Genomic DNA, 22,645 nt, shown 5'->3' on the forward strand with positions numbered 1-22,645 from the left:
ACCAACAGTAAGAGGAGAACATGAACCCATAATGTAGTCACTACACCAGCCCCCCCAGTGTTCACCTCAATATTGGAAATCCTCACGGCGAGGAGGGCGTATGGCCCGGCCCCTACGATCGTAGGTAAAGTCAGGAGGTGCGGGAGGAGGTGTGACAACCGGGGGCTCGCGAGCTGCGGGGGGTTGTCGGGGTCGGAGGGGGGAATGGCCAGGGCGCTGCAGGGGAGGTAGGACTGGAGGCCGGCCTCTGCGCGGTGGCAGGGCCAAGTCCAGGGGCAGTTCAAGGTCCAAGTGGGCCGGTTTGAGGCGATCAACGGACACACACTCAGGCCTACCCCCCATGTCAACCATGAAGTTCTTGGCTCCGGCCTCGATGACACGGAAAGGCCCGTCATAAGGAGGACGTAGTGGAGTCCTGTGGCCATCATGACGAATGAAAACGAACCTCGCCGAGTGCAGCTCCGGGGGCACCCTCGAAGTAGGGACACCATGCTGCGTAGTCGGGACCGGGACGAAGGTCCTGGCGCTGTCCAGCAGGGAGGCGCGCTGAGCGGCGGCGGACCAGGGCTCCGTTGACTTGGGAATGAAGTCACCGGGGACCCGCAGCGGCTGTCCAAACACCAGCTCAGCGGACGACGACTGGAGGTCCTCCTTAGGCGCTGTCCTGAGCCCCAGCATGACCCACGGCAGCTTGTCAAGCCAGTTGCTGTCCGTGAGGCTGGCTCGAAGGGCGGCCTTCATGGATCGATGGAAACGCTCACAGAGCCCGTTCGCCTGCGGGTGATAGGCGGTTGTGCGGTGGAGCTTGACCCCCAGATTCTCCGCCACCGCTGCCCACAGCTCTGAAGTAAACTGTGAGCCACGGTCAGAGGAGAGATCAGCAGGGGTGCCGTAGCGGGAGACCCACACCGCGATGAACGCCCGGGCCAGGTCGGGGGCTGTCGTTGAGGAGAGCGGAACTGCCTCCGGCCAGCGAGTCGTCCTGTCCACCATGGTAAAGAGATAGGTGTATCCGTGCGAGGGGGGCAGCGGCCCTACCAGGTCCACGTTTACATGATCGAACCTCCGCTCAGGCACAGAGAACTGCTCCAGGGGGGCCTTGACGTGTCGATGCACCTTGGCGCGCTGGCAGGCGATGCACGTGTCTACCCAGGCCCTCACATCCCTCTTGAGCCCATGCCAGACGAATTTCTCTGACACCAGCCGCGAGGACGGTTTCCTACCAGGGTGAGACAAGCCGTGTATCGCCTCGAAGGCGGGGCGCCTCCAGTTGGCGGGGACCACCGGTCGTGGCTGACCCATGGAGACGTCGCACAGGAGCGTGGCCCCTGCGTCACCGAAAACCACCTCTTCTAGGCGCAGTCCTGTGTCCGACAACTTGAGAGCCTGGACGGCGGGGTCGGCGGCCTGGTCTGCAGCCATGCGCGCGTAGTCCAAACCCAGTTGGACCGCACCAACCACCGCCCTGGAGAGACAATCCGCGACCTGGTTGGACTTCCCAGCAACGTGCTGGATGTCTGTGGTGAACTCGGATATGTAGGCGAGCTGGCGCTGTTGGCGGTCGGACCACGGCTCCGCCACCTTGGACATGGCGTGCGTGAGTGGCTTGTGGTCCACGTAGGCCGTAAACTCGCGGCCCTCCAGTAAAAAACGGAAGTGTCTGACAGCAAGCCACAGCCCGAGGAGCTCCCTGTCGAATGTGCTGTACCTTTGCTCTCTGGGAGACAGCTGGCGACTGAAGAATGCAAGAGGCTGCCAGGCGTCCCCAACCCACTGTTCGTACACCGCTCCCACAGCAAAGTCAGAGGCGTCCGTGGTGAGAGCAGTGGGTGCCGAGGGCGAGGGGTGGGCCAACATGGCAGCGCGGGCCAGGGCCGCCTTGGTGTCCTGAAAGGCTTTGACACGCTCCGCCGTCCAGTCCACCGGCTGCTTCAGAGTCTTGCCCTTCTGGGCATCGTACAGAGGCCGCAGGATGTGAGCGATGTGGTGGAGGAAGCGATAGTAGAAGGTTACCATCCCGATGAACCCCTTGAGCTCGCTGATTGTGCTGGGGCGCGGGAAAGCAGCGACAGCTTCCACCTTCGAGGGGAGGGGGGTCACCCCCTCTGCGGAGACCCGGTGCCCGAGAAAGTCGATGGTGTTCCGTCCGAACTCACACTTCGCCGGATTGACAATCAGCCCATGTTGGCTGAGCCGTGTGAAAAGGGCCCGGAGGTGGGACAGGTGCTCCTCCTCCGTGGTGCTTGCGACGAGGATGTCATCCAAGTAGACGAAGAGGAATGGTAGGTCCCGGAGCACCGAGTGCATGAGGCGTTGGAAGGTCTGCGCCGCGTTCTTCAGGCCGAACGGCATCCGCAGAAACTCGAAGAGTCCAAATGGCGTGATTACGGCCGTCTTAGGGACATCCTCGGGGTGCACCGGCACCTGATGGTACCCCCGTACCAGGTCCACTTTGGAGAAGAAGCGTTTGCCTGCCAGGTCCGCTGAAAAGTCCTGGACATGTGGGACCGGGTAGCGGTCAGGCTTGGACGCGTCGTTGAGGCGGCGGTAGTCCCCACATGGGCGCCACCCGCCGTCTGACTTAGGGACGATGTGCAGGGGAGACGCCCAGGGGCTGCTCGAGCGCCGAACGATGCCCACCTGCTCCATATGCGCAAACTCCGCCCTGGCGATGGCCAGCTTCTCCGGGTTGAGGCGCCTGGCCCTGGCGTGGAGGGGAGGCCCCTCGGTCTCGATGTGGTGCTCCACTCCGTGTTTCACCGTGGGCGCGGAGAAGGTGGGCTTGGTAAGGTCGGGGAATTCGGCGAGCAGCCGAAGGTACTGGTCACTTTCGGCGAGCGTATTGGACCACCCGCTGTAGACCGCCTCCCCCTGCGTACAGGCGAAGGAAGCGAAAGTCTGTGAGTTGACCAGGCGCCTGTTCCCCACGTCCACCAACAGGTTGTGGGCGCACAGAAAATCCGCACCAAGGAGGGGAAATGTGACAGCCGCTATGACAAAATCCCACGAAAAGCATTGTCCTCCGAAGCACACGTCCACCGCCCTAGTGCCATAAGAGCAGATAGGCGTGCCGTCCGCGCCTGCCAACTGCGGACCTCGCTCCTCCTTCGCCACATCCGATCTCTCTGCCGGAATGATGCTCCACTGGGCACCTGTGTCACAAAGAAAACTGCGACCAGAGGCGGTGTCTTGTATGAAGAGCAGCCTGTTGGTGACGCCAGCGCTCAGGGCCACTACTGAGTGCCGGCCCCGCCGTTTCCCGTCGGTCCGAAGGTGCAGGGTGAGCGGCACCGTTTGGCCTTGGCGCCAAAAGTGGCGTGGTAGAAACAATGGCCCGCAGCGTTACCCTGCTGGCCAGAAGGTCTGGCGTCATCCTTCGCTCTCCTGCGACGGTCGGGTGGCGGGGCGGCCGCGGGAGCGAGCAGGTCGGGGGACCGTTGAGGCATGGCCAAGACGAACCGGTCCGCCTCCCTGGCCAGGGCGCGGGGCTCCATGATGTCGGTGTTGGCCAGCGCCATCCTAACTTGAGCTGGCAATGTGCGCATGAACAGCTCTGTGAAGAGGATCATGGGGTCTTCTGTACCGAGCAGGTTTAGCATCCTCTCCATGCGCGCAGAAGGCCTCTCGTCACCCAAGTCCGACATGGCAAATAGGCGACGCACCCTCTCCGCAGTGGACAGTTCAAATGTCTCTAGAAGCAGGGCCTTGAGGCGCTCATATTTGTTCGTCGTCGGGGGAGCAGACAAAAAACCTACCACTCGAGCTGCGGTGGAGCTGCCCAACATTGCCACAGCATGGTTGTACCGGTCGTCGTCGTCATCGATGTCACTTTTGTTAAAATGTGCCTCTACAATAGCAAACCATGCAGCAGGCGTTGAGTCCCAGAACTGTGGTAGCTTGAGAGTGGGAGTGTGCGCACCACGCGTTACCCTGACAGGGGATGGTGATGGCTGCCGCTGGTTTGAACGTCTTCCTCGCCCGGACATTTTGCAGGATCGTAATGTTCGCTCGCTGGTTTTTGTACACAATCACGTTAACAAAAATCCACGTCGGGGTCACCAGTGTAGTGCCGGAGGAAAAAGGAAAGACGTAGGCAACGTAATGATAACTGTTTAATCAAAATAACAACTTGTACACTCCGTACAGGACCAGGAAATCGATCACCAAAACTCTTGTATCTAAACAGGAAGTTGCAACGTTAATAATCCTCCCCTCTGCCCCTAGTGCCAGAACTGGTTCCCTCCCACTACACAACCAACAGTAAGAGGAGAACATGAACCCATAATGTAGTCACTACACCGGTATGTACAGTTTGTGTTAGTTGTTCCCCCCTCCTGAAGGCGAGAGCCTGGAGCGGTGTTCAGTTGACTATCTACTGAGAGCTCTGCTGCAGAGGTCAGTGTCAACAGTGTGTCCTGCGGAATGGTTTAAGATCTAATCCCCAACCCAAACAAAACTTGAGGGAGAGAGTGCTGAAAAAAGAACGTCGAAACCATTTTTTGTTGTTGTTGTGCTTTCTCTTACTCCCCGTACCCCTTTCTTCTCCTCTCTCCCTGTCTGTTGTTTCCTCTCTCTCTCTCTCTCTCTCTCTCTCTCTCTCTCTCTCTCTCTCTCTCTCTGTTGCTCTCTTCTTCTCCCTTTCTCCTGCTCTGTTTTGACTCCACAGTGAGAGTGTGTTGGAGCTCTCTATAATGCCAAAAGATGAAGACGTGCTGCAGCTGGTAAGTGTGAGTATGAGATTTCTCACACACCTTCCCCCTCCCTCCCTCCCTCCCTCGCTCCCTCCCTCCCTCCCTCGCTCCCTCCCTCCCTCCCTCGCTCATTCCTCTCACTCTTTCTTTCATTCACTCTCTCACTCAGTCACTCAGTCACTCACTCATCCATTCACTCAATTACTCACTCATATACATACAGAATACATACAGTACAACCGACCCCCATCTCATGAATATTCCCATCTCTAGAGGACAAACGAAAATGAATGTCTAGTGACTAGTAGTGCATTTCGATTACTCCACACATTCATGAATCCAAGCCATTATCCAGACTGGAGTAGGCAGGTGAAAATGTGTTACATACTCACTCACTCACTCACTCACTCACACACACATATTTTCTTCAGTCCATAAATTGCTTTCCCGCTCACTCACATGATCGGACATGCAAAGCATGTCACCGCCTCTCCCCTGAGCTAGGATCACCACAGGGACACACAGACTCACACAGCCTTCCGCATCAAGGCATCCAAGCTGGGCTTTTCTCACACGCACACTCACATGCACACGCACACACACACACACACACACCCACACCCACACCCACACCCACACCCACACCCACACCCACACACACACACACACACACAAACTACAAACCCCTACCAATTAAACACCATTCTGGGTCCCATTCCAAATATTGCCATCCTTCAATCCCTCTACCACCCTCCCAACCTCTCCTCTCTCCTTACACTCCGCCCCTCACTGCTACGCCTGCATCAGCTGCATTCCAATGGTGACATCATCAGCGCTATACCCCCTTCCACCCTCCCACAGGGTGGAGTGAGTGAGGGAGAGAGAGAGAGAGAGAGAGAGAGAGAGGGAGTTTGGAAGGGTTGGGCTGGTCTAAGGACAGCACGCAGAGCGAAAGGAGAAAACAAGAAGAGAGATCGACAGATATTCAAAAAGAACAGTGAGGGAGGCATAGGGATTGAAAAGGCAAGACAAAACCAAGAGAGAGAGAGAGAGAGAGAGAGAGAGAGAGAGAGAGAGTGTGTGTGTGTATCAGTATCAGTAGTAAGTCCTAGCAACAAGAGTGGCAGCGTGGGAGGTAAACAGACTAGCGCTTTGAGGAGTCCTCTCCTCTCCCTCTGTTTTTGTCTGTGACTTCAATCCTGTAGCCTGAGAGAGAGAAGCTGCCAGCCTGTGTAGACGGGCCTGCCCCAGATCTCTGAGGTAACAACTGAACACTACGGAAGACTTTTTAATTCTTCTTCATCTTTCAACGTTGCCTTTTGATATTCTCTTTCATGGGGTGGAGGGGGGGGGGGGGGGCGTTCACAATTGTTTTTTAGTTTGATACTTTGTAGTTTTTTTGGGGGGGGCGGGAGATGTACAGCAGTAGCTGCAGGGCTTGGCTAAACCATGCTTTAGATGTGTGTTGTTGTTGTTCTGTTTGTTACACTACTACTATCAAGTTGTTAGTAGTGGGATGTCCATATATTTTTATCAATCATGCAGATTCAAGTGTTTGTGTATTCAAGTGTAGAACGTGGTTTTAGCAGGGCTTTGTTGCTAGTGGTGTGTAGAGTATCTACAGTATATAGGCCATTGCTGTGGGCCTGCACAGATGCAGAGGGTTGCTGTGTTGTGGCTGGTGCTCCAGGCGTGTGCTAGCTGTGTTTGTGTTAGGGAGCTGAGGCCCTGGGGGACTCCTCAGAGCCAGGGGAGCTGAGCAGGAGTGTGAGCCAGCTGAACACAGATGATTCCCAGACTAGAATTAGCTGCTGTGTGAAGCCCACCGTGCAATGGATGCTCAAGTGGAGTGGGGTGGCGAGTTCACGGTCTGCCAGGTTCCCTGTGCTTTCTGTTTGACCTCGAACTGTCAAAGCACCACCTGGCCTTGTTGATCTGTCGACAGGGTCCCCCCTCCACTACACCCTCTCACCTCTGTCCCTCACCGGCCCTCCCCTCCTGTCCTTCACTCACCTCACCTCTCTTGTGTTCCCTCCTCCTCCTCCACAGGCGTACTCCCAGGATGCCTACCTGAGGGGCAACGACCCTTACACAGGGGGAGCCAGGCACCTTCCGGTCCCGCCGCCCCTCTGCTACCCCCGCGCCAAGTCCCAGCCTCCCGCCGGGGCTCCGGCCCCCCCCATGGGCCAGAACCAGCTGGACAACTGGAGCCGCTGGGCGGGCTCCTCCAGCCCCTCCTCCCCCCTGGACAACCGCTCCGCCGTGGGCAGCCCGGCCAGTTGGCAGGAGGGGCGGGGGGCCGGGGAGCCCGGGGGCGTGGGCCACAGTAGCCCCGCCCACCGGACAGAGGAGATCCAGTACGGTATGACCGGGCAGCAGCCTGCGGGGCAGACCAGGGGCCGCTCCTACTCCTCCTCCTCCTCCTCGGGAGGGCCGCTCTCCAGCCCCCTGCTGCACGTCCACTACGTCAACCACAACGCCGCCGCCCCCGCCGCCTCCTCCTCCCAGGCCCTGCCGCGGAAGTCCAGCCAGGCCTGGGCCAGCCCGCCCCAGCCCAGCCACAGCCGCAGCGACCACTGCCAGCAGGCCCTGTCCGACTGGTACTACAACCAGGCGCCCGAACGCTCGGGGGGCCGCAGCAGCATGCGACCCCGCCACCGCAGCTACTCTCAGGACCGGCTGGGCGAGACGGGTTCGGGGCGCCACCACCATCACCACCACCACCAGCAGAAGGGCGGCGGGTGGCCCCACAGCGCCTCCCAGGACACCCTGATGCTACTGCAACAGTCGGGCCCCGGCCCTCACGGAGACCCCTATTGGACTTACGGAGAGTGGGAGGGGGGGGCCCCCTCGAGCCGAGGGCACGCCGCCTCCCCCCCCTCCTCTTACGGCAGAGCTCGCTCTGAGAACCTGCTGGCCCAGTACGACCGCTACGGCCGCTCGCTGGAGATGCTGGACCGGGACATGGCCGTCCTGGTCTCCCCTCGCTTCGAGAGGCCCGTCTGGCCCCAGCAGGCTCCGCAGGCCAGGACTGAGGCCTACCAGAGGCAGGGCACCAACTATTACGGTGTCACACAGGCCGCCCCCGCTGTAAGTCGACACGCACAACAGCCTCACCACAAACACCACCCCCACCCCCACCCTCACCCCCAGCCCCACCCCCAGCCCCACCACACACAGTCACAGTCCCACCACCAGCCCCCGCCCCCCCAGCAGCCGGCCCCCCAGACCAGGAGGCTACCGGCGGGCCAGACCATCATCGACGACCCGTCGGTAGGCTACCGCAGCTACAGCCCCTCCTTCTACCGCAAGACGGGCCGCATCATGCAGCAGGCCCACTCTTTCAGGGACCCCTCCTACTCCGGCCCCCACCTCAGCTGGGCGCCCACCCCCAAAACCAGCCCGCCAGAGGGCGTGACTCCCCCCTCGTCGGCCCTGGCCTCTACCGTCGCCCCCTTGGCCACGCCGGAGCCTCTGGACAGGGTGTACAGGCCCACTAACCACGAGAGGGGGACAGCGGACGCCCAGGCGGAGATGGCGGCCCAGACCCAGGAGGTGGTGCTGAGGCAGAAGCCCCCGACGGGGCGGAGGAGCGCCCACGCCATGCGCCACCCCCACTACGCCCTGCCCATGGACGGTGTAGAACCGCCCGGGTTCGCCGCCGAACCCCACGACTCTGCGCCCTTAGCGTCTCGTACCACGGGAGAGGCCCCCCCCCCACGCAGAACCAATGGCAACCTGGCCCCACTGCCCATAGAGGACGACTCACTGGCCTCCATACCCTTTATAGGTAAGCGGGCACCTTCACCACACACTCACTCTCCTTCTCATCCTCCCCCTCCTCCTCCTCTTCCTTCATGACACCATGTGACTTGTCGATTCCATTGTTCCCACTTACATTTGAGATACCAACTTCCTCTCTGTCCCAGACTGACAATGGATGTTACTGGAAATTGGCACTGAGAGAGAAATCGAAGCCTCGCACAATTAGGAGATATGGGACATATCTAATTGTCTAAAGAAAGTAGAACAGAGCCTGTATGTGTGTGTCCCTCAGTCTCAGTTTCCAGTCTATTTTAGAATGTGTGTGTGTGTGTGTGTGTGTGTGTGTGTGTGTGTGTGTGTGTGTGTGTGTGTGTGTTGTGTTTGTGTTGGGTAATTCCGGCACTTCCCACATGCAGACGGTTAGTGTTTGATTGAATCATAACTTACTGGACTGTACTAATCCCCCCCCCCCTCTCTCCCCTCAGACTCTGAAATCACCTTTCCCCTTAGAGGAAATGGAAGGGCTGACCTATAACTACTATGTGTGTGTGTATATTTGTGTATGTGTGTGCGTGCGTGCGTGGAAGGCACAAACTCACAACAGGGAATTTCATTTAGAGAGGCCTTTCTATGTAGTCAGGATGAATTCCATTTCAATTCCAGTGAATTTGGAAATTTTGTTAGAAATAGATTGAATGAAAACCCTAAATATAACCCGAACAATTGCCATTCATCTTGGATTTACAGAGACTGACCCTGTCCTGTCTCTAGTCTTAATTGTTGTGTATACGTGTGTAAATGTGCATATGCACTGTCACACATCTTGTGTGTTTCCTGTGTGTGTGTGCGTGCGTGCGTGCGTGTGTGTGTGGTGTGTGTGTGTGTGTGTGTGTGTGTGTGTGTGTATGTGTACGTGTATGTGTATGTGTATGTGTGTGTGTGTGTGTCTGTGTGTTTGTGTGTGTGTGTGTGTGTGTGTGTGTGTGTGTGTGTGTGAGTAGTTTGTACTGTATGCAAGTGTTTGTGAGAACAGGAGATATCTGTGATCATGTCCCAGCTTGTTGCCTCTGCTGTGTTGCTGTAAGAGCAGAGAATGAACATGGACTCTGGAGGCTCAAATGGCCAACTGCTCCTTCAGATAAATGTCCAGTCACCTTGAAGTCAAACCACATGCAAACTAACCTCAGGTTCAGTCCCAACCCGAGCCCCAGGAAAACAACACAGAGGTCAGCACAGTGCAACGTAGATTCAAAGCTGACTGGGAACTTAAAGTGTTTAAATTGATAGATAGATAGATAGATAATAGATAGCCAAGCTGAGAGAGAGAGAGACAAGCTGAGAGAGAGAGAGAGAGAGAGAGAGAGAGAGAGAGAGAGAGAGAGAGAGAGAGAGAGAGAGAGAGAGAGAGAGAGAGAGAGAGAGAGAGAGAGAGAGAGAGAGAGAGAGAGAGAGAGAGAGAGAGAGAGAGAGAGAGAGAGAGAGAGAGAAGAGATAGAGAGAGAGAGAGAGAGAGAGAGAGAGAATGAAGGGGGGAAAAAACGAACGAGATGTTTAAAAAACAGACATTTCTAGAGCAGCATACCAGGGAGCAGGGCACATTCTTGCTGCTCGCCTTCTGCTCAGAGCTGCTGAATTAACCGAAACTAGGCAGTCAGTGCTACAAGCCGGGGCACGTTTAATGACCAAAGAATGAAACTGGGGTAGTTTCTCCCCATAGACGAGGACTGCTGTTTCTCTCTCTCTCTCTCTATCGCTGCCCTAACAGATGTACTGATGGGATCTGGGGCTGTTTGGGAACATAACTTAATAGGCTGTTGTTGTTCTGTTGTATCTCCAACATCCAAGTCTGAGATAGATTGTAAACACAGAAGTACACTGTGTAAGATGCAGGGGAGGCTGGTGGAGTAGAAATTGGTGGATGGGCTCATTGTAATGCATGGAATGGAATAAGAATGGTGTTCCCTGGCCCTGTGCTACGAGCTAGACACTGAGCCAGTGCGTACTGGACTTTCTCTACCCAGCAACCCTTTCTACAGCCTTGTGGTTCTCTTTTATTTGACAGAGCAGCAGGTAACATGGTCCTCCCTCTGCGCCTGCTTTAAGGTAGCCCTGGTGATTCAGAGGACATGACAGGACGCAGTGGCAGTGACGGCCTACGGGGACACAGTATGGCCCCCACACACGGCAGCCTCAGGCCTTGCAATCTGTGGCCCCCTGCTCTCAATGCTGCCTTTGTGTACCGCTGGGAGATGGAGGGGGGTACTCCACAGCTCTCCATACAACAGACAGACATGCAGAGTTTGCAAGAGCAGGGTCCATGGTCTCAAAGACATCTCTCTCTCTCTCTCTCTCTCTCTCTCATCTCTCTCTCTCTCTCTTTCTCTCTCTCTAGCCCCTGCTTCCTCTCTCTAGCCCTCTGTCCCTACTCTCTCTCTCTCTCTCTCTCTCTGTCTCTCTCTCTCTCTGGGACCCGGTGAGGTCATAGCATATCATATACAGAAGGGGAAGTTGCATACGAGCATGCTGTAGTGTATAGCTCTCCTCTCGAGGCCTGTCTCGTGGCTGTGAGCTCACGCTCTGGGCTCTTTTGGCTCTGTTAATGATGGCCTTTGTTAAACCCACAGTGCGGCTATTTCTGGGCTCAGCTGTAAACAGGCAGATTCCACATCCAGATGGAATGTTTCCGCCTCTGCCCCTTCTTCTTCTACTCCGTCTTCTGGCCCTAGCATGGACATGAGAATGGAGGAGCAGATGAAGAGAGAGGGGGGTGGGGAGAAGAAGACCTCCAAAAACAGGGAGGGGTAAATGTTTGGCTCTGTCTGTTGGAGAGGATGCATGGTCAGGCAGGTATGGAGAGACACGGAGGGAGATGAGGACAAGACAGATTACCCTGGGTGCCTCATTAAGGGTTTGATCTTTTCAAACTAGACATGAAATCTCAATGTACTTTTAAAAGGGCGAGTGAAAGTCTGTGTTGTTTTTTTTTTTTAAATTGGCTGAGCGAGAAACCTTTGAGCCACAAAGCGCTTTGAAGGTGAAGCTCTGCTGCCCTCTGCTGTTTAGTGAGAGTGCTGTCAGAGTTTTTTAGTGACAGAATAGCATTTTCAGCAGAGTCGGTTTTAGTGTTTAATGGTCCAGTATGAAGATTTGAGTTTTGATATAGTTCAAATTGGCCATGATAAATTGGTAGTGATCAAGGAATGAGTTTGTATGTCTAATGAATTTGATCTTGAGGTTGAAGACTGGCCTTTATGTACTATTTGAACAATATTTGTCACTATTAGAAAATACTTTTTGAAAAGATTGAAAGACATTTTCAAACTTTCAGTGAGTCCAGAAAGGGCAGAAACTCGCAAAACTTCACACTTCAATTTTAAATGTCATGAGCACATTCCTCTCCTATATGCAAATACCACAACCCTCTGTCAATGAGGAAGTGCATGCATGCATGTTCGTGCATGTGTTTGTGCGCTTAGTTCCTTGTGGTTTCACATCACTGTTTATTTTATATTATTATTCAGGTACAAAACAATAGTATTGAGGGTTTTTTCTATGCTACTCTTTGTTGCTTCTGGTTTTCTGAATTCAACCACCACATCCTTTTGAAAATGCAAAATAGAATTGATTTAATTTCACGTGCCTTTTTCTGGGTCATGAACCTACTGTACAGACATCCCCCTCACACACAACTCTCTTACACATAAAGAACTGAAACCGAGTGCTGTTACATGGTACAAAGACTCTTTCTGTTTTCATTTGAAGAACTCTTCTCATGGAGACTGGAGACACAGGTACTACATTTGAACAGGGTATTGGCTGTAGTATATGTCTATTTTGCTTTTGGACTTGACACTTTATAGCTTGTGAGTGTGAGTGTGAGTGTGTGTGTGTGTGTGTGTGTGTGTATCTGTTTTTTCACAGTGTAGCATTTCTCATTCATAGTTCTGTTCTAAGACTTCTAAACTGGAGTTCTATAGTGCCTTTGTGTTTGCAATTCTTTCTCCCACAGCCCACAATGTTATGTAAGTGTGTGTGCGTGCGTGCGTGTGTGTTTGTTTGGTTGTTTGTTTGTTTAGAGAGAGGGGAAAGAAAGAAACGTGGGTACGTAATGTGTCTCCTCTGTGCTTCTCAGAGAGCTAGAGCATTGTGTGTTGCCTCTTTCCTGCTCCTTTGCTGTAAGGTAATCTAGTGCTACATCATCACTACTATCCCTTCCCTTAAAACCTCTCCTCCCTCCCCTCCTCCTCCTAATCTTCCTCTTTCCTCTGCCCTCTCCTCTCCCTCTCCGCTTCCCTTCCTTCCTCCCTGACCCTATCCTTTCCTCTCCTTTCTCCCACCTCTGCTCCTCCTCCTCTTTCTCATCCTTCCTCTCCTCCCACTTTTCTTTCTTCCTTCCTCCCCCTGCTATCCTCCCTCCCCCCCCCACACCCCCCCCCCCCTCCCCCACAGATGAGCCGACGAGCCCCAGTGCTGACCTCCGTGCCCGCCACGTGCCCGCCTCCTCCGTGGTGTCCAGCGGCATGAGCTCAGCGCCGCCCGCCACCGTCACCAGCCCCGTCTCCCCCACCTTCACCTTCCCCCTTACCAGGCTCTTCTCACACGACTGCAGTGAGTGACCCCCCCCACCCCCTTACCTCGAGCCGGACCAATACGTCTGCATGCAGCCGGGCAAGAGCGCCCCCTCCAGGGTCTCTGGTACCTCCCTTATGATATCCCCCCTCCCCGTTTTTCGGAGAGAAGGGCCGTATAAACGCAGCATGATTCTCTCTAGCTCTCTCTCTCTCTCTCTCTCTATGCCTTATTTGATTGGAATAGGAGTTCCAATGACCACCGCCTCCTCCTTATTTCATTTATGCATGGGTAATGTAGTCCAAACGCATGTGCTGCTACGTTAAGCAATTGTAGTGTCTCCTCGATGCATGCGCGATGTTACAGCAAGTGTGTTGTGGTCAATTCTTGGTGGACTGACGCCAGTCAGGGTAACTGTTAGGGTTAGGGAGGGTGCCTAGTACAATAAGAGTCCTCTCTACCTGGTGCATGAACTTGTGGGCCATCTCTGCACACCCACCTGTAGCCTGCATGACTAGCTGCCCCCACACAGACCACACCTGCATGTGCATGACACGGTCTGTCCCCAAAGTGAAGGGCACCTTGCATGACAGTAGTGACGTGAGCGAAGTGACCTGAGGAATGACCTCACCTAACCCACCCTGCCAGTCCACCATCCACCCCATCCATCCATCCATCCATCCTCCACCTCTCTATCCCTGCCTCACCCCCCCCTCTCTTAACCCAACACTCTATGCCATCCTCTACAGTGACTGGCATAACTTCTACATTCCTCATCTCTCTCCCTCTCTCTCTCTCTCTCTCTCTCTATTTCTCTCTCTCTCTCTATTTCATTCTCTCCTCTGTCTGTCCTGTGTCTCTCTCTCTCTCACTCGCTCATTCTCTCACTGAGCAGGCAGTATTAAATCCAGTCGCCGTTCCTCCTATCTTCTAGCCATCACTACGGAGCGCTCCAAGTCATGTGACGAAGGACTCAACACTTTCAGAGAGGAGGGCCGCGTGTTCTCGTGAGTACAGAGATGCAGGGGGGGGGGGGGGAGACATAGCTGCGGAACTGGGATTGAGAAGGGAGTCATTTTAACAGATGCTCTATTTAATTTAATTTAATTTAATTTAATCAGATATGTTATGTTGTGGTAGACTCGCTAATCCACACGTCCTTATCTCCATAGGAGGCTACCAAAGAGAGTAAAGAGCTTCTTCACTGATGGGGTGAGTTCCTCCCTGATGACACGCACTTGCAAGTACCGGTACTCTAGACTGCACTGTTGATTGAAAGTGGAGTCTAAATGCTTTAGCTGTCAGTGGACTTGGATGCTGTAGCCTGTGAATGATACTAAATGTGACATATGTGTAATGTGTGTCTGTGTCTGTGTGTTTGTTTCAGTCTCTGGATAGCCTGGGGGCAGCAGAGGAGGCGCGCTCCAAACGACACTCCACCTCAGAGTTGGGCAGCCTCAGCTACAGTGACGTACGGAGAGAAGGATGGCTGCACTACAAACAGATCCTCACAGAGAAGGGCAAGGTGGGTGTGACAGAGAGAGAGTGAGTGAGAGAGAGAGTGATACAGAGATACAGAGATACAGAGAGATAGAAAGAGAAAAGGAGAAAGTGAGGAGATCATTCAGCATACTGTAACCATTTACCGAAACCTTTCTTTCTCTGTCTCTTCCTTTCTCCCTCCCTCTCGGTTTCTCCCTCCGCCCCTCTTGGTCTCTCTTCTGGTTTACAGAAGGTGGGCAGTGGCATGCGTCCTTGGAGGAGGGTCTACTCGTCGCTGCGCTCCCATTCGCTATTCCTCTACAAGGACAAGCGGGAAGCCGTTCTTCGCGGGGCCACTCTGGGAGGCGACGCGGACGAAGAGCAGCCGATCAGCATCCGGGGCTGCCTGGTGGACATCGCCTACAGCGAGACCAAGCGTAAGCACGCGCTGCGGCTGACCACTCAGGACTTCTGCGAGTACCTGCTGCAGGCGGAGGACAGGGAGGACATGCTGGACTGGATCAAGGTCATCAGGGAGAACAGCAAGACTGACAACGAGGTCAGAGAACACTCACCGTCACTTCTCACCTCCTCTCACTCTCCCTTCCCAAAGTCTGCCTGACCCAAGGACGGGGGGGGGGGGCACATTGTAACACATGGAACGGAATGAGGAATGGTATGAATGTTCGAATGTTGTATACCATTCTTCATTCCGTTCCATGCGTTACGATGTGCCCGTCCTCTGGTTTCTGTGGTAGAACTGGTGTGTTACAGTCGTGTACAAGTGTACAAAGGTTTAATAGTGTTACTGGTCTGTGTGTGTGTGTGTGTGTGTGTGTGTGTGTGTGTGTGTTTGTTTGTTCCAGGAGCTCGGGTTCTCAAGGCAGGCTCTGATCAGTAAGAAGCTGAATGACTACAGGAAACAGAGGTGAGGGACACAACAACAAACACAGTACTGCCACTTCTAGCCATTGCACGGATGTATCTATTCCACAGCGTTGTCGCTTTAGCCCAGTACGTATGTCATGGAGTTGAGAGTGACGCCTCTGTTGCCCCCTGCAGTCCGACAGGCAGCAAGCCGGACTCCTCTCCCAGGATCCCCCGCATGAAGCCTCCTTTCCTGCTGGCCAAGATGGAGAACGTTGCAGGGGCGCCACGCTCGCCCAGACCTGAGGGCAAAGGTCAGTGACAGGGACCAATCAACAGTGGCCATTTCAGCTGCGTAGGACCATAGAACTGGCCTCTTGTTAGAGAGGCTTGGATAGCCTGTCCTGATTCTCTGTCCCTCTGTCTGTCTGTCTGTCTGTCTGCAGATGAGAGCAGCCCTCCTAAGTCGCCATGGGGGATAAACATCATGAAGAAGTCCAAAAAGTCGGGACCAAAGGCGTTTGGGGTGCGGTTAGAGGACTGTCAGCCAGCTGCCAAAAACAAGGTCAGTTAGCCCCTCCCTCTTTCCTCTTGTGGGCATTGTAATTCTCCCTCCCGGAAATGTGTGTCTATGTCTATGGATGACAGAGTGGGATGTAGGTGTGTGTGTGTGTGTGTGTGTGTGTGTGTGTGTGTGTGTGTGTGTGTGTGTGTGTGTGTGTGTGTGTGTGTGTGTGTGTGTGTGCGTGTGCGTGCGTGCTGCATGCGTGTGTGCGTGTGAGAGAGAGCGAGAGTGAGAGAGCAGGAAACAATCTCTAATCAAGTTAATTGAACCAATGAGCTCATTCAGTGAGTTCAGTAGTGTGTGTGTGCTTCAGTCAGTGTGGCTATTGACTCCTGGCTATCCTCCCAGTTCATTCCTATGATCGTGGAGATCTGCTGTGGGTTGGTGGAAGATATGGGTCTGGAGTATACAGGCATCTACAGGGTACCAGGGAACAACGCTGTGGTGTCCAGCCTACAGGACCAGCTCAACAAGGGGGTCGACATCAACCCTGCAGAAGAGGTGAGAGCCGTAGTCTCAAACACAGGTAGACAAACCAAGGGAGGCTGGTGGAGATAGAAATCAGAGGATGGATACATGTGTGCATGCATGGAATGGAACGCAGGAAGGTATAAAACATCATTCCTCATTCCATTCCAAGTATTCCATTCCATGCATTCCACCAGCTTCTCTTGAGACAAACGTTTACTGTAGTAGGCACAGAACACCCAATTAAGGAACTATGGATCGGCTTTGACCTCTCTATGCACTTCTCTTATTACAGAAGTGGCAGGATCTGAATGTCGTCAGCAGCTTGTTAAAATCTTTCTTCCGGAAACTTCCAGAGCCCCTTTTTACTGACGGTGAGTCCTAGGTGGTCATAAGTAATCAGTAAAGACACATACAAATAAAACCATTGTCATTCTTATGTTTGTCGCCATTTAACTTCAGTCAATATGAAGTCATGGTACCGTTCTAAATGTGCACATGTCTCTGTCTCTGTCTCAATGTCCCCACAGACAAGTACAATGACTTCATAGACGCCAACCGGTTGGAGAACGCTGGGGACAGGTTAAAAACCATGAAGAAACTGGTATGTAAATCAGTGTGTGTGTGTGTGTGTGCGCGTGTGTGTGTGTGTACATATTTACACAGTAGATAGTGTCCTAGGCTGATGTGTTTGACAAAGGGCTAGCACAGGTTACACAGGCCTTACAGTAAAGTGTTGACATATTTCTCGATATCTCTCTCAGATCCGGGACCTGCCGGACTATTATTATCACACGCTTAAGTTCCTGGTCGGCCACCTGAAGTGCGTGGCCGACCACGCCGAGAAGAACAAGGTCTGTATGTCATGGTTTACGCTATGGTTTGATAACCGTGTTTTGATGGTTTCTAGAGCGATGCGTCGTTGTCTGTGTGACCGTTTAGGTACTGTGCTGTGCTAATGTGATGTATGTCTCGCTGCTGCATGGCTAGATGGAACCTCGTAACTTGGCCCTGGTTTTCGGGCCTACACTGGTGCGGACGTCTGAGGACAACATGACAGACATGGTCACACACATGCCTGACCGCTACAAGATAGTAGAGACGCTCATCCAACATGTGAGTACCCTTACCCCAGCATGCACCCCTGCAAACCAGTCAGAAAATCTTCGTGAAACTGTTTTTCAATATGCGGCCCCATCCAGTGAGTTTCCTCCAACTAACAGGCCTCTTATTCTACCTCTATCTGTCTCTCTCTCTCTCTCTCTCTCTCTCTCTCTCTCTCTCTCTCTCTCTCTCTCTCTCTCTCTCTTCCCCTCTTTCCTCTTACAGTATACGTGGTTTTTCAGTGAAGAGCTGGACAAGGATGAAAAGGTAAGCCTCACTCTTACAACACAAAGTCAACGTCTATCTCAAAATGGACCCTCAAGAGAGTCAGGGACCGGTAGAATATGTCTCATCTCAAGAGTGTGATGAAACCAACCGCGCTGCTGTGGGATCAGATCTGTTCTCTGTGTTGTTCTTTACCCCTGTCCTTTGTCCTGGTCATTCCCTCTCTTTGTGTTAAGCATTCCAGTGGAGCTTTGGACTTGAGATTGTGTCATTTTTCCATTTCCATTACATGTTTTACCCTTTAGCAGACGCTTTTATCCAAAGCGACTTACGATTAGAGATTACAGGGACAGTCTCCCTGGAGTAACTTATTGAATTGAATTGAATTGAATATAACTTTATTGTCTACCAAGGTGGAAAATTGTCTTCGGCTCACCAAACAGAAAAATCAACACAAGAAGCCAGAAGGCAACCAGCACGACATAAAACACAAACAGGCATAGACAGGGTTGCACATTAGAAAACACATCGAAACAGTTCATGTCTGTGGCTTCCGTCTTGTTGGTCACTTCGCAAGAATTAAGGATACTAATGGCACTTGGAATGAAGGACTTGAATATATTTCTAGTTGCCTGGGGAACTCTATAGCGCCTCCCAGAGCTCATGAGCTCAAACTGGCCGAATAAACAGGGTATCACAACAGGGTAATACAATAAGTATTAAAAGTTGATAAATCAATTTTGGGAAAATCAAGACCCTTAATAAGTATTAAAAAGTCTTATCACGATTTTATGAGGTCTTGAATTTTGTAGGTATTTTTCTGAATTAGACTCTGTCCAAAGAGTTTGAGTCCTAAAAACTTTGAGTAAAAGTTCGTGAATTTATTAGTTTTATTAAAAAACAAAGATGAACCGGAAATTAACCTCAAGATTCCTGTATATACCCTGATAAAGGATGGGAGCTGTCTGCCAAGATACTCCTCGCCTTATTCCTTGTCCTTGTCTGTGAGGAGTACAGTCAAGGGCTTTTGTGGTTTGCCCACCATAGGGCTAAGTGCCTGTCCTCCTCTTTGCAGACGCCAGTCGACACAGAGGACCGGCAGCCCGCCCCCAACATCGACCACCTGCTCTCCAACATCGGCAGGACCGCGCTGCTCGGGGAGGCGTCAGGTGAGGACACAATCCCCCATCACTGCCTAAATGCAACCAATCATAACCTGGTCTGAGCTACTGTGAGAGCCTGTGCAGACCAATCACAGCCCATACCCATACTGTGGCCAAACTTGGCCAATAGGGTACTGTTGTTGTGTACAGCCACACAGATGAAATCACACTGCAAAGATGAAAGCATGAAATACATTGGAAATTATTATGCACTTCCTGTGTTTCTCCCTCGCCCTGTTTTGATCACTAGTGTGCTTTTACACTTTTTCTCTTCTCTCCTGATTTTCTTTTCTTCTTTATTACTCATCTTTCACTTTCCCTTTACATTTCTGCATCCCTCTCTTAGCTGAGCCTGTGGAGCAGCCACTGCGGTAGGATTGGATTTCCCCTGGGAGTGTGTGTGTGTGTGTGTGTGTGTGTGTGTGTGTGTGTGTGTGTGTGTGTGTCCTGGGGTGTGTGTGTGTGTGGCTGAGATTGTGAGAGACCAAAAGAGGAAGTGTTAGGTGGTGGTGTGATGGTGTTTGTAAGATATGAGTGTGTGGGTGGGTGTGTTTGTGTGTTTTGTATGTGCGTGTCTCCATCGTCCTCAGAAGAGAGTTGCACTCGTCTTCCTCTCAGTGTCAGATTGACTAAAGCAGGAGGCGTGTGTGTGCGCGAGGATGACCTTACACCGTCCCCTAGTCTCACTAATAATGAATTCATAGGATTAATGACTTTGGCTCCCTGGTGTGCTGTTAAAGCTGGTGTATCTGATGCTGTCGACTGTCCTCTGTCACTGAGAGAGAAAGCCCCTCCACAGTGGTTTGTCTGTCTGTCTGTCTGTCTGTGTTTGTCTGTCTGTCCTGTCTCCTACACTTGCTCCACTCATCCCCTATGGGTGATCTATAGCCCCAGCTGCTCCCCAGGGCTTTCAAGACCTGTGTCTGTGTGTGTGTGTGTGAGAGAGAGAGAGAGAGAGAGAGAGAGAGAGAGAGAGAGAGAGAGAGAGAGAGAGAGAGAGAGAGAGAGAGAGAGAGAGAGAGAGAGAGAGAGAGAGAGAGAGAGAGAGAGAGAGAGAGAGAGAGAGAGAGAGTGTGTGTATGGGTGTGCGGCGTGTGGTGAAGTGATGATTGACATACTCAACATTCCTTTCTGCCTTCGCTCCCTCCAACGCTACCTTCTATGTTAGATGTCATCAGTGTTTGCCGTGATGTCATCAGTGTGTGCTGTGTTTTCCCCCCGCCCTCGCTCCCCTTCTTGAAAGACCCTGATCACACGCCATTCAACTTGATTAACCCCCATGACAATCAGCCGATTGATCAGTTTATCACCTATCTCTGCTCTGCCTTAATGGTGTGTGAACAGTGTCTGTTCCATAGGGATGGATGGAGGTCAGATGATGGGCACAGCACTTGGATTTAAGCAACATTATATTAGTAATAATAATAATTGAATATAGTTGAAGTGTAGTGATTATGCATTTAAAATAACTAGACTGCGAAAGCAACTTCAAAAGGATTATTGTTATCTGACCAGCTGTGCCCTGCATCACTGCATTCACCCTCCCCCTACCCCCCCACCCCCCATGTGAGACCATCCCCAGAGTGTGCTCTGTTCTAACCCTCTGTCTCTGTCCTCTCTCTTAACTCTGCAGACTCAACCAACAGTGACTCAGCTAAATCTAAGGTAAGGCCACCATTAAGCCCTCTTAATAAGATGTGTTTATATTGACGTTATAGTTTATTGGACAGTACAAAAACAAGAAATGAAGAACTTTGGAGCGAATAGATAAAGGGCAATAGTAGTGCGTCATTTCAACAGGAAATAGTGGCTTAGCAGTTGTGTAAATCACCTTTTGACTGTGTGTGTAACTCTGTCTCAGGGCTCGTGGGGGTCAAAGCGAGATCTCACTGCCAAGGACTTCCTGACCCTGTCCATCATGTCTGCCGTCACCGGCCGCAAGCGCAGGAAGCGCCACAACGGCCGCCTCCTGGGCAGCAGCACGGACGACGACTCGGAGCACGAGCCAATCAAAGCCAGCCACCTAGGGGCAGAGGAGGGGGAGGAGGCAGGGGCAGGAGACAACGCCCCACGAGCAGAGGGAGAGGAGGATGAAGATGATGAAGAGGAGGAGGAGGAAGAAGAAGAGGAGGTGGTTAGAGAGAGAACGATAGAACAGAAGGAGGAGGAGGTGGTGGTGGTGGTGGTTCCCAGCGCGCCGTGCGGCGAGGAAGAGGAGGGAGGGCAGACTGTGATGCTGTCACATGAGGACGAGGTGGTCAGGGTGGGGGTGAAAGGTCGGCCGTGGCGGGGGACTGAGGACGCACGCTCCATCGTCTCTGGTTACTCCACCCTCTCCACACTAGGGCGTAGCTTGGCATCTGAAGGGCGGGGTGATGATGCTGACGACGAGCACAGTGAGATGGTGAGTGAGACGGACAATGAGAGCGGCTTCGCCTCGCGCTCCCTCACTCAGGAGAGGCCGGAGAAACACCCAACCCCTCCCACTCCCACTCCCACTCCCGCTCCCACACAGACACAGACACAGACACAGCCCCAGTCACCGCCACGCAGCTTCCTCTACACACACTACAAAGCCCCGGTCCTCTCCACCGCACCCCAGCCTGTCACCCCCACCGCCTCCACCACACACACTCAGGACCCTGGGGAGAGGAGCGACGGAGGAGGGGCACGATCCACCACCCCCTCCTCTTCCTCCTTCTCCTCCTCCTCCACCACCCACAGACTGCACTCCCGGCCCTCCTTCAACTCCCACAAGCTGATCCAGTGTGACACGCTGGCCAGGAAGAAGTCGAAGGGGGAGAAGGCCAAAGCTCGCTCCCTGGACCTGCTGGATCTGTCCGGGCCCTCGGCCGGGGAAGAGGCGGCCGGGGCAGCCAGAGCAGCGGGGGTCCAGGGTTCCTCCAGGACCAACCCTTCATCGGGCAGCAGTCAGGAGAGCCTGCGTCCGGCCAGGCCCAAGGCAGCCCTGCCACCCAGCGAGGCTGCCTCCTTCACCCCCAGCGGGACAGGCCAGGGCCAGGGGTCTCTGGCAGACCAGGTGCGGGCGCGTCTGATGGGCTCGGCCGACGACCTGCGCCTCGTCGGGCTGAGGAAGCCCCTCTCCCCCGAGACCAGGAGGAAGAGGCGAGCCTGGCGCAGACACACCGTGGTGGTCTCTCCGACGGAGACGGCAGACAAGAGGTCTCCTCTGGCCACCAGTGACTTGTCCCTGTCCCCTGTCCCCACGCCCAACCAGGCGAAACCACCAGCGCCATCACCTCATGACCCCCAAGGACATGCCCCAGGACAGCCACTCCCCCTGGGGCAGGAGCCTCCCGCTGCACGCCGCGCCCCTGCCTCCAGATTTCACCAGTACCTGTAACCACTGGAGGCGTTTTAGAAGCCTTCTCAACGGCCCCCACTCTCCCTCCCGATGCCCTTCTCCTCTGAGCTGAAGTGTAGACCTGGGGCTGGAGCTGCTGTCTCTGAGAGGGTCAGATAGCACTGACTGTAGGTCAGCAGTGGACAGTCGACAGCAGAGCCACATGCTGACAGAAGGGGCCGTCTGAGTCTCCGCTCCCTAGTATTCTCACCACGCTCCCTTTTTCTTTCTGATCAGCTCCATTTGCATGGCAAGGGGCATTCCAGTGTTGCCAAAGCTTTTTTTGTGTGTGTTTTTTTTATTATTATTATTATTATTATTATTATTATTATATTTAATAATACAATACTGCGATGGGGCAGAGACACAGACAAACCTCATC

At 53.4% G+C, this 22,645-nt stretch overlaps 1 protein-coding gene across 1 annotated transcript in view; it reads left to right on the forward strand.

Annotated features, from left to right (window-relative positions):
* arhgap23a (Rho GTPase activating protein 23a) overlaps positions 1–22,263 on the forward strand; it is a gene marked incomplete at both ends in the record, with an annotated part of 33,139 nt that extends 10,876 nt beyond the window's left edge. Inside the window, 19 exons of the mRNA XM_080524353.1 lie at positions 4,667–4,727; positions 6,741–8,481; positions 12,906–13,064; positions 13,921–14,032; positions 14,198–14,237; positions 14,413–14,550; positions 14,758–15,066; positions 15,374–15,435; positions 15,570–15,688; positions 15,821–15,939; positions 16,288–16,440; positions 16,703–16,781; positions 16,938–17,011; positions 17,172–17,261; positions 17,398–17,523; positions 17,737–17,778; positions 18,812–18,905; positions 20,533–20,564; positions 20,761–22,263. Of these exons, the coding sequence (XP_080380479.1) occupies positions 4,667–4,727; positions 6,741–8,481; positions 12,906–13,064; positions 13,921–14,032; positions 14,198–14,237; positions 14,413–14,550; positions 14,758–15,066; positions 15,374–15,435; positions 15,570–15,688; positions 15,821–15,939; positions 16,288–16,440; positions 16,703–16,781; positions 16,938–17,011; positions 17,172–17,261; positions 17,398–17,523; positions 17,737–17,778; positions 18,812–18,905; positions 20,533–20,564; positions 20,761–22,263 (5,053 nt within the window). The remainder of the gene's footprint in view (positions 1–4,666; positions 4,728–6,740; positions 8,482–12,905; positions 13,065–13,920; positions 14,033–14,197; positions 14,238–14,412; positions 14,551–14,757; positions 15,067–15,373; positions 15,436–15,569; positions 15,689–15,820; positions 15,940–16,287; positions 16,441–16,702; positions 16,782–16,937; positions 17,012–17,171; positions 17,262–17,397; positions 17,524–17,736; positions 17,779–18,811; positions 18,906–20,532; positions 20,565–20,760) is intronic.
* Between the last annotated feature and the right edge of the window lie 382 nt (positions 22,264–22,645).

This window comes from Nansenia antarctica, assembly GCF_963989245.1.
Source record: "Nansenia antarctica genome assembly, chromosome: 2".
NCBI classification, from domain to species: Eukaryota; Metazoa; Chordata; class Actinopteri; order Argentiniformes; family Microstomatidae; genus Nansenia; species Nansenia antarctica.